Source organism: Labrus bergylta, chromosome 8 (assembly GCF_963930695.1).
Source record: "Labrus bergylta chromosome 8, fLabBer1.1, whole genome shotgun sequence".
Lineage (NCBI taxonomy): Eukaryota > Metazoa > Chordata > Actinopteri > Labriformes > Labridae > Labrus > Labrus bergylta.
The window spans coordinates 8560155-8573626 of record NC_089202.1 but is presented as its reverse complement, the minus strand read 5'-3'; the positions used below and the strand labels follow the sequence as shown (position 1 = coordinate 8573626).

At 42.6% G+C, this 13472-nt stretch overlaps 1 protein-coding gene across 3 annotated transcripts; it reads left to right on the top strand.

Moving 5' to 3' along the window:
- Positions 1-1105: 1105 nt before the first annotated feature.
- Positions 1106-13431, top strand: cep85 (centrosomal protein 85). Of its 3 annotated transcripts, none has more exons than XM_020648984.3 (14): positions 1106-1394; positions 2119-2178; positions 2286-2417; positions 6148-6938; positions 8257-8387; positions 8653-8770; positions 8870-9055; positions 9367-9519; positions 9606-9760; positions 9875-9992; positions 10596-10646; positions 10727-10834; positions 10951-11194; positions 11546-13431. In XM_020648984.3, the coding sequence occupies exons 2-14, from the start codon at positions 2139-2141 to the stop codon at positions 11707-11709; spliced, it is 2391 nt and encodes a 796-aa protein (XP_020504640.1). In that variant the 5' UTR covers positions 1106-1394; positions 2119-2138; the 3' UTR covers positions 11710-13431. The 3 variants fall into 3 exon arrangements, with proteins under 3 accessions (XP_020504640.1, XP_020504641.1, XP_020504642.1); XM_020648985.3 differs by having other exon boundaries at positions 1115-1197; XM_020648986.3 differs by lacking the exons at positions 1106-1394; positions 2119-2178; positions 2286-2417 and adding an exon at positions 5260-5495.
- The last annotated feature ends 41 nt before the right edge of the window (positions 13432-13472 follow it).

The window sequence follows — 13472 nt, the reverse complement described above, 5'->3', positions numbered from 1 at the left end:
TGAAACTGTTTTATTTAGGCCAACTGTAAGTGTGTGTGTGTAACTTCCTACAACAGACTCATGTCAGCATTTGAGATATTTTCACTTCGTCATCTAAAGCGTTTCCTCTCTTGGTGAACCAACACCTTAATTTCGTTGCGAAAAGCCCATTTGAATTAAGCCAACAGGATGACAGAATTTTACCATCAAGTAAAGCTCATACTAAATAGACTGTGTGTTATTTCACTGATGCCCTTTCTCATTATATGGTGTCACTACATTAAGATGACATATTTTCCATTTAACCATGCAGCATAATTCGATGCAAATTCCTTTTTGGAGTGTCATTAGTTATAACTTAAATCAGTTAAATCTTTTTTTAAATCAGTTCAACTTGTAAAAGTATTTTTTTCTATGTAATTGTAGCCTCTAAAAGCATCCTGGTTGGGTACGTTCGTTTTGGTTGACTGCAGAGGTTTTTAGTCACATGACAGAATAATCTCTATTTTTTTCGTTGACTCAGCAATAACATTTGATGTAGATGAAACACAGCTGCCTCGGTTTTTGGTCTTCAACACTTGGTTCTCATATTCCTGGCAGACAAGAAACACAAACTCGGACATCACGGATTGCCGCCGTGAATCGGGCGGTGCCGTGTTCTTAAACAAGCGTCCTGTGAGTCTCCGATGGATGTCTCTGTCTATCATCACCGGCAGCGTTGCCAGGTCCGCTTGTTATAAGCGACTTTGGGCTTGTTTTTTATGTATAGTCACTTGCAAATATCGTCAGTCGCGGGTTGCGGGTTTTTGGGCTTGTTTTCTAAAGTGCAGTTGCTGCCTACATGATGAACCTCTACTGATTCAATCCCAACTCTCCACAATAAACAAACACAACCGCGATAGTTTGTCCATCTCCAAGATCCGTCCACAACGAGACAAGACAAACACACACACATATATATATATATATGTTATCAACTGCTATCTATGTGGTAGGTTAGGTAACCTGTTTGGCTTCATTTTATTTATTTGAGGAGCCAGGTCGCTTGTTTCGGGCTTGTTTCCATAGAGCTGTTTGCTTGTTTCTCTCGCGAGATCTGGCAACCCCGACACAGTGATCTGTTCAGTTAGCGGAACAGCGGACTGAACGGACTCCGCGACGGTTACCAGCATCAACCAGAGATTTGTTACTGTAGTCTGTATTCATGTGAAACTAAAGGTACAGTCAATTTTGTTAGTTCCGACAGTGAGCCTAGCTTCAGCAATTAAAGTACGAAAGCTAATACAGGTTTGTTACGCTCATTTTAAACACAAGAAGCCCAAGAAAACGAAAGCGTCGTGTTAGCCGTGAGCTAGCTTGTAAGACGGAAACGGGTTTGTCATGGATTAGCTAAAATGGTCAACGATGCAGCGCAGGTACGTTACAACAATAGTAAACCTTAGGGACAGAGGGCGATAAAGAAGTCGCTTTTAAACAATATAGTATGCAGTATCTACGATTGTTACATTTTGCTAGCATCATAGCATTAAAACATGTTCAATTATGCTTCAAGTCACGTTTAGCGTCAAGCTTGTCCTGGTTTAGAGTCAGCGAGTCAATCCCTTTGTGAGAATTAGTTTGCTTTGTCAAAGACTTCTTGTATCCATCGACTTCCTGTAACCTCTTAGGGACACACACGTTTGTATAACCTCTTATGTAACGCTAATACATGTGCTCATGTTGTTATTTTTGTTGCTGCCCAGACCCGTGTGTCGTGTCTGTTTCTGGCATGTTGAAGGGCAGATGAGTTTGATAGGTGAGCGAATCAGTCGATAGCTGACAGCTGCTTGCACTGGGACACCGACGTTTAGTTGAAACATTGTGCAAGATAGGAGCTTTTGAGGACATGTCAGTGTCTGGGTTTCCACTAAAACATAGTCGATGTTAGTGTGTTGACACTATTTTCCACGGTAACTACAAAGTTATAGGTTGAGAGAAGAGACAGAAGCAGATTTAACAGATCAATAAGATATTCCAAGTGTATGATGTTTTTGTCGATTTGACCATCAGATTTGATTTAAAACAAAACCTAAATCGCTTTCGGTGTGTGTGTGTGTCATGACAATGTGTTAATGTCACGTCTCTCCTCATTTTAACCAGGTGATAAAGTCTTGTATGGAATGAAAACCTCACAGAGATATAGAGAATCCAAACCAGCGGGTAAGTTGAGTTCCAGCTGTCAAAATGCACAAACTGTATATCAGTTCAGCAATTGTTGATGATTCCCTCCTCTGTTGCTGTTGTCCTGTTTCACAAATATACATTAGCTCGCTTTGCTGACATGGAGTGGCAGACGCCAGCTGTGTCAGAGAAGTTCCAAAGCCGTTTTGGCCGCCGGCCTGGAACATCGGACAGCGGGGACACTGGTCTTGGCACCTCGGCATCTGACAGCACAGAAGGTGATGACTTTTGCTTGTTCTTCCACTGTTTGTAGCATGTGTTATGTAACCTTGTTATGAAGTCTGTCTGTCAGTCTGTGATGGGGCTCCAGTTTGCACATGATATCCTCTCTGCATATACATGTCTGTGTACTGCAGCAGGGTGGTATGTCATTTATATTCTTGACTTTTAAATTGGATTATAAAATGACAGGAAACCAAGTTGACATTTTGTAATGAGAGATGCCACACATGCGAGAGTAATCCCTAACTCTTACTACGTGCAAAGAAAAGAAAATATGTTGTCTTCACATTTGTTCACAGTTGTTTCTTACACTTTGATAGAGTGAAGAGAAATTCATGATTCACTGTTGTTGCTCAGGGGATTAACAGAGATAGATCAAAGTCACGGCCAAAATGCTCCAAGGCTTTGCTGCACTACTCTGATGTAAGGGTTAACTGGTACACGTTGTTGGGATGCCAGGACTGGACTGCTAAATGGAAACCAACCTTAACTGTGGTGTGAAATTTCAAATGAAAACAAGTTTTTAGTTTATATTATCATGATTTTAAGAAGTGACCATCCAACTAAATGAAATATGAAATCTCACTGGAGATGATGGGAGTGTCTAAGTGTTATATTTCTGTGTTTACACAAGAGTGGAAAAAATAACAGACGAGCAGTATCAGGAAGGTTCAATGTTATGGATGGACAGCTGGGCTGGATTGTTCCTGGATGTGCCACAGGAAACATGACAAAGTAGTTGTGGAAAAATCATCAGAAGTTTATCAGCACTTAAAGGTTGAACTTTCACAAAGCTGGTATTCATGGCAGTGACACAGCTTTTTCCTACAAACACGTCCGCTGTTTTCACTCATCAAGTTACACGTTTGTGTGTTGACATCCTTTAGGTATCTCTAGGGATGACACATTTTGAAAGTTATTAAACATCTCAGCAGTTTTTTTTTTACCAGTTTAGCAACATCTTGTGGGTTTCAACGTTGTCTAAAAACACTTTGTAGAATAATGTTACAGCAAAGCAAGCAGGTGTGGATTGTATGTCTTGCGCACCGGGACATTTCCAGGTGGCCTGAGGGCCTTTTTGGCCTGCCATGAGAAGTCAGTGATAGATAGACTTTATTGACCCCAAACTGGCAAATAGTGGTGTTACCGCAGCAGGTTATCAGAGCAAAGCTCCAGCTCTTAACCTTTTGTTAGGTTGACTGAACGCTAGGGTGAGACAGCATTGTCAGCATGGCGACAGTCATCGTTGGGGCTTCAAAGCCCCCTTCCGTTACAGATGTTTGACGTCATTAAGACTCAGTCCATTAATATTTACAGTCTATGTAATGCACATGTCCTCCACAACTCTAATGGTTGGTTTATTGTGCTCAGCAGGGTTACCGTAGTGTCCCACCCGCCGTCTGCAAAAAACAACGTCATGGTGTCCCTCGTGATGTACATAGCAACCGTCTACCTGCTGCTTCTTGGCTAATATTGACAGCATTATCAGCAGGTGAAATGGACGGTGATTTGAAAAGGACCGGTGGAGCAGAGAGAGGGAGAGAATAAGAAAGAGAAATGGCCTTACCACACATGCAGCAAACTGCTTGGAAATAAGTGACATGGTTGCCAGTAAGGGACCAGCGACTGATTTAACTAAATGTGAAATGTAGAACCAGGGACACACAGTTAGCCTACACAATCAGTGGTTCATGTGGACTGGGATGGATTTATATAATCCCAGTCCAAAGCAAGAGTCTATGCTATACATTTTGTGCAAACTCTCATGTACTATGGTGCTTTAAAAAGACCACTGCACACCTCCACTTACCTGTCCAGATGAACATCAATAAACCTGAGGGCCAGGTGTAGACAACAGTTAGGCATTTCAGTAAATGCATATCTCCTACTACATGTTTAAAATAACTTAAAATGCTTCATGTTTAGGATAGTTAGTGTTATCTATACAAGCCCTAAACACACTGTCCACTGAGGGCCTGTGTGACGGCATTCTTAGGAAGATTGAAGATGCCTTCGAGCAAATTTTGTCTCAGGTCTTTATTGGATTTGCACATTTCATCAGTTGTTATAAATTTGCATATCTTTTCAACAAACCTGTCCATCTAGTGTGCGGTCTCTTTTCTGGATTTGAATTTATAGCTGCTGTCTTCATGGCAGTTTGGTTGCAATCGAGCTACTACTTACAATTCCAACTGTAAAGCACACGACTGTTGCTTGTGCAGCTTTGTCCTTGCACTTAAAAAGGCATTCATACCCTAGCAACACAAAACTTAACCCCAAATTTAGCAACAATAATGACCTGTTGTAGATAACAGCATAGCATGCTTGTGGTGTAAATGGAATTACTTTAGAACGCCAGAGGTTTTTTTTCCATTAGAAAAGGACATTCTTTTTTAAATAAAGTAACCTGGTGTTTATCAGAACATTCACTTTTACAGCTGCAGGTAATTTGTCATTTCATTATATACTGTCAGAAGACAGGAATGCTTGTCAAGCATACATCAACCCAATGTTCTTCTGAAAGAGTAGTTTAGACTTGTTCTAGCCAGTCATGTGTCAGTGTGGAGCCTGGAGGCTGCTTTTTATATTTTAAGTTTCATCTCCTGAAAAGCTGGATTTTTTCTCTGTAAAATTCTAACGTTTTGACTTCATGTTCAAACTGAGCAGACCCCTCAGTCTTTGACTTTGGGTGTACACGTGTGTTATTTGTGTGTGTGTGTTTGAGTGGGAGGAGGCAAGGTGCTTAAATAAGCGGCACCCACAGATCACTCCGTAACTTGAGAGGTGGGCTATAAATACCCCTAACCTTTTCCTGTGTATGCCTGTTTGTGTGTTTGCTCAGAGCTCGATACAAACGGGTCCGGCTGTTCGAGGACAATACGGCTTTGGGCACAGTTCCGGCTGCGACGCTAACAGTTCGGTCCAGACATGTGGAGGACAAGTCGTTGTTTGTATTTAAATAGTTCTGCAGCTCAGCTCTCCTCAGTTCAGCAGTAGAAAAAATGCCACGGCTAATAGCAAGTTTGTTGCGTTCAGGTGAATGCCAGATTTCCAGACTCCACCAGGTCCCTCAGGTTTGTCAATGTGTTGGAATCAGAGTTGTGTAACTTTGAACTGTGTTGAGGCTTGCATGGTGGAGATGTTTGTAAGTTTGCTGTAGTGATCTTCACTGTGTTACTGAAGTTCTTTGTAAGCATAACGTGATCTCTGGGAGACTGTTCCTGTTCTTGTACGTTAACTGGAGAGGACTGGGTGTGTAGTAATCTCAGGGTGTTCATCTTTGCATGCTGTTAAGGGAATAATTACAAGGTTTATGCTGAGAAAAGTAAGACCCTTTAGTCAAGAGTTCAATCACTACACTAAAGTTCTGCATGGGACTAGTCAACTAACACAGGCGTTATCGGTGATTTACAGCAACATATTGTCTTAGTTAATCTTGTAAAACAGAGCTTTATTCAATGCAATGGTCTAAGTCTATTAAAAGCTTATACCCTGGGTTGAGTCAGTCAAAGCCAATTCTTTCAGTAGTGACACCTCATCATCAAAGTAGGCCACCCATAAACCCTGCTGCATCTACTTTACATCGCTGCCTGAAAATAGAGGAAATGGCCTGCAGTACTGCTCCAGATACTCTGCACTGATTTAACAAGGTCTGTCTGTATTTAATTGTGAGATAATAGCACTCAATGAAATTTCTAATGACTCTTCTTCTGTAACCCTTTAAAGATTTCTGCAGTACCAGCAGCAGCAGCCCCCCTTTCCAGCCCATCCGCAGTCAGATCCCAATACCCACTGCACATGTCATGCCATCCACGGCCGGAGCCCCGGCCTCTAAGCCCCAGTCATGCCTCCAGGAGGACTCCCTGTCCTCTGAGGGTCACAGATCTTCCTCTGGCTCCAGAACACCCAGTGGCTCCACCTCAAAGTCTTCCTCTCTCTCTAAATCGGCTTCTTCGCCCAACTTGGATGCCCAGGCAGGTGTGGGAGGTGATCTTGTGGGGCCAAAGCCAGACTGCCTGAGTCGCTACCGGAGCCTTATCAATGGGCTGGACCACTCGCTCTTCCCCACAGATCACACACGGGTGGATGAGGGCCAGAGGTTTGACACTCCTGCTGTGGAGCCTACTCTAAATCAGTCAGCCCTGCTGGGGGGGTTATGCCCTGATGTCAGACTCCGATTACAGACGACCGGGATTAGAGACACCTCAGACTACATGTCTGAGGCCTACAGAGGAGGCATGGAGCACAGCTATAAGGTTCTGCCTGAAGCTAGGCCCGGGGTTCCTGGCACTGCAGAAACCTGTAATCAAAGGGGAAGTCAGCCTGGTGCGGCCGGATCTCCTGGACTTTATGCAAACCCTCTCAGCCTGCAGACACAGGCTCTGCTGAGGGAGCACGCAGCCTCTAAGGGTTATGAGCCATTGCGGCAGGACAGATGTAGTGAACTCTCCAGCTGGCAGCAACAACACCAACATAAGCAACTGGACAGTTTACGCCTGCAAGTGGAACAAATGCAGGTAAGCATTAATCCTAAATAAAATACAATAGTACAAATGAGGGGAAGTAACACAAAGATAGCACAACAGAGTCTTAACTAATAAATAGGTTGTTGAGTTTTTTCTTCTTTGAGGGGACCCTCAAAGGTCACTGGAATATACATGTGGGCGGTCTGCTGTCTTTGGACATTGAAATCTATCCAGAAATTTGGCTGCTGACACACTTATATAGGTCAACAGTGGAAAGAAAACGTCCTACTAAACAAAGCCTGAGGCAGTGTAGACACACTGTCCTATTTTATAGCAGGGTTTGACCTGTCTATCAGCAGAATGTACCTCATAAGGACTTCGAAGATATTTCTGGTGTCTATTGTTGGATTTATTAAAAATAACTTAAACTGTATTACTTATCTGAGTCATACATTACTATACCTACCATTAAAAAAAAAAAAAATTGTTCCAAATAGCTTATTGCAGTCCTTTTTGCAGCTTGTTCAAATTTGTGACAAAAAGATGTCGCACAACATCCTTGTCAGGAGTGTTGACAGATACTGACCAATGTGAAGTGACTATTGTCACTTACCTATTAGCTGATTGCAGGGCACACAGTATATGTAAAACACTTACCAAATACAAAGGTCTTCTGGTTAGAAAAGTCTGTGTGTATGACTTTTCTGTAAGTATTTTTTCAATGAAAACAGTAGAAATGTATGTTCATTTTTGACAGCAATGTATTACTTACTCCTTTCCTGTGGGTCCTGGGGGGGGGGGGGGGGGGGGGGGGGTGGAGGTTTTGAACCACTGATCTACATGATTAGTGGTTGCTGTTGTGATTTGAGGAAAGCATAATTAATTAATGGTTCTAATTATGTTCTTCAGGCTTTCATGCTGCTACATAATGCTTTCATTATGTAGGAAATGAGAGTTAGAAATAGAAACAGATGGAATTGCAGTCCAGTCCATTTCATTTTAGAGAAACACTGGCATGAGTCAATTCTAAATACGTTGTTATTTATCATTTGTACAAGCTGTTTGAAATCCACAATGGTGTTGTTGACAAACTCTGTGTCACTCTGGCGTCCCATGCCTGCTGTGGTGTCAGATCATTTGATCTGGTGTCAGACTAGCCAAATCCAGCAGTGATTGCATTTTGTTCTGGTAATGTCAACACATGTATTATGTGCACTGTACTATACTGTGCTCAGATCAAATAGAAGGAAGTCAGCTGAGCACACAATTGATGCATTTCCAGGTTAACAGTTGTCTCATTACCACTGTATAGTAGTTTCCCCTCTGGATAAACCCCTAACTCGCAATGTTTTTTGTCTTTCTGTTGCAGTTGATGAGTTCTGGAGTGGGTCAGTACCCGTCTCTGTACTCGACACCTGTACACTCAGAGGCAGGCAAGTGGGACGCTCTGGTCAAAGCCAGTGAGAGTCTGCTGAAGGAGAAGGAGCTCATCATTGAGAGGCAAGTGTTATGACATAGGCATATGAATAAACTGTCTCTTACCACAGTAATAAATACTGTGGTGAGAGACAGTTCATTCTCAACTTTGAAGAACATCATTTTGGTTGCATAATTTTTTAAGAGCTGACTTCATAAAGGATCTGATTAATTTGTTTTTTGTAGTACTATTATTTATGTCTGTCTCTTAGGCCCACTACATTTACTGTCCTTTAAGGTTTTTTTCCCCCACAAAGTTGCTGACATCAATGTTGTCGTTGCATTGCAGACAAAAGCAGCACATGACCCAGCTGGAGCAGCGTCTGAGAGAAAGCGAGCTGCAGGTCCAAGGAGCTCTCCTAGGCCGAGGAGCTTCTTACGGAGATATGTGCATGCTGAGGCTGCAGGTTAGTTATCTAAACATGACTGGGAACCTTGTTTACATCCTTAGAAACCTTACCCAAGAACCTGTATTTAAACTTTGATGTCATATGGTGGCTTTCCAGGAGGCTCAGAGGGAAAACGTGTACCTGAGAGCGCAGTTTACCGAGCGCACAGACTGTGCCGTCCTGGAAAAAGCCGAGGCAGAGCGCAGACTGGGAGCGGTTGAGGCTGAGACTCGACGGCTAACTGACAGCCTGAAGGAGACGTGTGAGAGACACGCGGAGGAGATGAAGAAACAGGAAGAAAGGGTTTGTGCTCGCATATCACGACTTCCTGGCCTACAGTGGTGTTAACCACCTAAACAGAAAATGACATGAAAACAATAGAAGGCGCTCAGAAGTTTATAAGATGATTTAGCCATTTACAAACTGTTGACTTTGCTTCTATTTTAGCAGCATTGATGCATGGCAAAGGATCTAAAACTCTGTATATTATTAGTGTCACTAAAGAGAAACCATTCAAATCTCCTGTCACATAAACAGTTGATTAAAAAAAAATAAAACAAACTAACAAAAAACACATTTCTTATCCTTCTAACCACATTTATCTGTTCATGCAGATCCGCAGCCGAGACAAGCACATCAACAATCTGAAGAAGAAGTGTCAAAAGGAGTCGGAGCTGAAAAGAGAGAACCAGCAGCGCATTGAGACTCTGGAGCGATACCTAGCTGACCTGCCCACCCTGGAGGACTACCAGAGCCAGAACAAGCAGGTGAGGATGGCTCCGCTTTATCTTCATTCATTCTCACTTGGTCTGTTGTGTGTAAATCATGACACCTGGAATGATTTTTCCATCAGCTTCTAGAGGCAGAGCAGCAGGTGTCTCAGCTACAGGAGCAAGTACAAGAAGCCGAGGTGTGCTTGGAGACGATGCGCTCTCAACTGCGGGAAAAAGACACGCATATGGAGGATCAGAAACGCAGGGAGAGAGACCTCCTGACCACCATCACTGAGTACGAACACAGTCTTAACAACAAAGCCTCGTCTTCTCAGTGGGAGTGTGCATTCAAACAGTGATAACTCGTCACTGAATTTGTGTTCTGGGTTTTTATTGCTGTCCTCTTTAGAATGCAGCAGAGGGTACAGCAGGGCCTGGAGGACGGAGCCAGACTGCCGTCTCTGGATATCGAGAAGCTCAGAGGAGAGAACAACACGTTGAGGGAGGAGCAGCAGAGACTCAAAAAGGTCAGTTGTTTGTCTGTTTTTTTTTTTTTTTATAAAGCTTTTCCGGGGGCTTGAAATAGTCATGGGACAGCTTTTGAGTCAATACTGCTTTTAATCATAAAGTCCAGAGGGTGTACAAGGAAGAAGAAAATTATAAATATGGGCTTTATTTGTTAAAATCTGTCTCTACCTTGTTTGTTACCCAATGTAGAACAGAGTTTGTTCTACACAGTCGAACTGTAAATCTGCTGTTTATATATTTGAACTTTATGACTTTAGCTCCAAAAAGAATCTGACTGAGTGAGCAAAGAGGAAGTGTGTTTTCAGTGAAGTTCTACAAACGAGAAGTGCTTATTTCCCTGGCAGTAAGTTTATGTAAATTGTGGTCAATGCTTGTAGCAGCAGACGTTTGATCAAACAGTGAAACAACCACTTCTAATCTATGTTTGTTAGTCTGGTTTTGTTTTGTTTAGAGTGTAGCTCATGGGTCTTCTCTGTGTTTGTCTGTTCCAGTCAGAAACACACTTCTACTTCTGCTACAGTGCAAGAAGAAGAAAGATTAGTGATTTGGAGTGGATTGTTGTTCATAGTTTTTGTTTCTAAGCTCTTTTCTTCTCTGTCCAGGTCATCGAGAAGCAACATCGGATGATGGAACAGCTCGGCTCTCAGATTCAGGTGTTTATCTGTTTCAATTGTATGTTGATGATTTGTGTGGTTCTTAGTATTTGTGAGTCATCACCTGTTTCTGTGCGCAGGCGTTAGAGGAGCAGATATCTCAGGAAGAGAGTAGCTCTCAGGCTCTCAGAGAGGAGGTGTTGGCCAAAGAGCAGAATGTGTTGGAGCTCCACACAGCCATGAAGGAGGTGAGATAGACTAACCCCCCCCCCCCCCCCCCCCCAAAAAAAAAAAAAAAGATCCTGTTTCTTTGTATGCAGGGAAGAGAGCTTGTGTATCCTTAATAAATCTGTTTTGGTTCCAGCTGTCGTCTCAGAACCAGGAACTGATGGAGCAGAATCTGACCCTGCAGGAGCAGATGAGCGATCCCGAGCAGAGGAGCACCAATCAGGCCTCCTCCACCCTGCAGCCTGCCGGGGCTCGTCTCACACAGAGGCTGCACATAGAGATCGCGTCCTGCCTCAGCGACCTGCGCTCCCTGTGCAGCATTCTGACCCAGAGAGCTCAGGGACAAGACCCCAACCTGTCCCTGCTGCTTGGCCTCACATGTAAGCATGGGTTTTAATCTTTCTGTTATAGTTATGGGCACCAACCAGAGTAGGTCATCTCTGAACATGAAGGTCAGGGGTTCGATTACCAGCACCTGCAGCTACAATGTGTCCTTGGGCAAGACACTTAACCCCAAGTTGAATGTGTATGAATGGATTTATTAATACTGATGCACACTATACATAGCAGCCTTTGCCGTCAGTGTGAGAATGTGTAGGTGTGATTTGTGGTGTAAAAGTTGAGTAGTCTGAAGACTAGAAAAGTCCTGTTTCATTATGGTACCTCTCTTATGATCATAAACCCTTTTTAGGAAGAAACAAATATGACTCCTGTTTTTTTTTGTATTCCAGCACCCCCACCCATGGCAGAGCAGCCCGAGGACTGGATGAACCCTGAGGTTCTGCAGAAGAAGCTTGTTGAAGCTCAGCAGCTCCGTCGGGATGTCGAGGAACTACGGAATGTGATTCTGGACCGTTACGCACAGGACATGGGAGAAAACTGCATCACCCAATAACTCCAGCACCCACGTGATGGAAGAAACTTGTAAAAGGCCTGTTTCATCTCTGGAGACTCTAAAACGGGCTTGTCTTTCAGTTACTGAATGTCAGAAAGAGGACTGGATTTTAATCTTCTTAAAATGAGGACAGAGGAAAGCCCAAATGGTTTAGCTTCTCCTTCTCTAGACTGACTGTACGTCTCTCCTCGAGCCGCCTGCCTGTAGCTCAGAACCCTCCCATCCCCTGGTGAGTTCATTTATTTCAGTCCAAGGGCTAACAGGAAATAACTTACCTCTAATACTTGATCCTTACGCATTGTGTGTGTGTGTGTCTTATTGTATAATGATGACATGATAGCGTCGGTTACCAAACAGTCTTATACTTTTTTTCCACTCTGGTGGATAGCTTTTTGTTTAGAGGTCCCACAAATGTAATTTATTTAAATGTTAATTTCTCTCTGCAGGGGAATTATTCAAGAAGTGGTTGACAATCAACTGAAAGTATTTAACTCTGTGCTTTTAACTGAATTCTAGAGAAATGTTACTAACATTGCCATTATTTAAAATGGTAAACACTGTAACATGTGTCTCTGCTGTGAGGTAAAAAAAAAAAGTACTAAACTGAAGGGTTTGATACCAAAATCAGCTTCTCACACCGACAGGCCTCCAACAGTTTTGATACCAAAGAAAAAACTCTGGTCCAGTCTGTGAATGTCTGTGAGCGCTCCTCTCTGCTGCAAACCTCGTTCGGAATGAACACCAACATGTGCCTTTCTGTCATGTTTGCAACCACGATGCTAATTCATTTTTAGACCAACCACAAAGGGCTGTTTGCAGCGGACTCTTCCAATATGACCTTTCTCTCAGCGTAGTAGGATAGTCAATACATTCCCTGACTCTGAATGTAGTAGATCACTTTGGAGCTTGTGGAGGCCCGACATTGTTTTTGTTCCTGTTTAGATGTATGAGGTTAGTTAAAACTCTCAAATCTGTGTGACCTCACAGCATACTGTACATTTCAGGCTGATAACAGCTGACCTGCATTAGACACAGAGGTTAACTTTTATGATATAGGAATGACTGAAAAACAGTATTAATCTTCAGTATTATTATTTATTTGTTTTGTTTGCATTGACAACTCAGTGGGTCCTACTAATGTGTCGCTGTAACAATGTGCTAATTAATGCGGTTTGAGCAAACTTAGCGTCCACAACGTGTGAAGGTCCCATGAAGTGGCTTTTAGATTGTAACTCTGTCCTGTGGTTTGTCCTCTTTTCATAAGATTAATATGTAAGACTGGAAGTGATCATCGAGGATCCTTCACCTTTTCAGAGAACAAGGGGAAATGTTTGAATCCCACGCGGCAATGGTGATGATGGGAGGGGTTGGCTGGATCAGCCCTCAATCACCAATCACATCACTCTCAAAAGGAGTTTTGTATTTTACCCCAGTATAGGCAGAGCCATTAGAAAAGTCAACACTTTACAGGAAGTGAAAGGGATTTTAATATGAAAATATGCAATAACATCCAGGGACACACAAGCCATTTTTCATTTCATGGGACCTTTTTTAAATTGTACGTAGCACAAGATTTATCTTAGGAAAAGTCAGGCTCCGCATGCCTTAACATCTCAAATGTTTTTTGCAAAAGGGAAAAAAATGTTTCTATTTTCATACTTTGGTCCTTGTTTGTATTTGCATATTTTAGAAATAAAGATTTTCTGCATTTTTTTCTTCAAATTTGTTCCCATTTCATTCAATTTCATGATGTTTGATGTCAA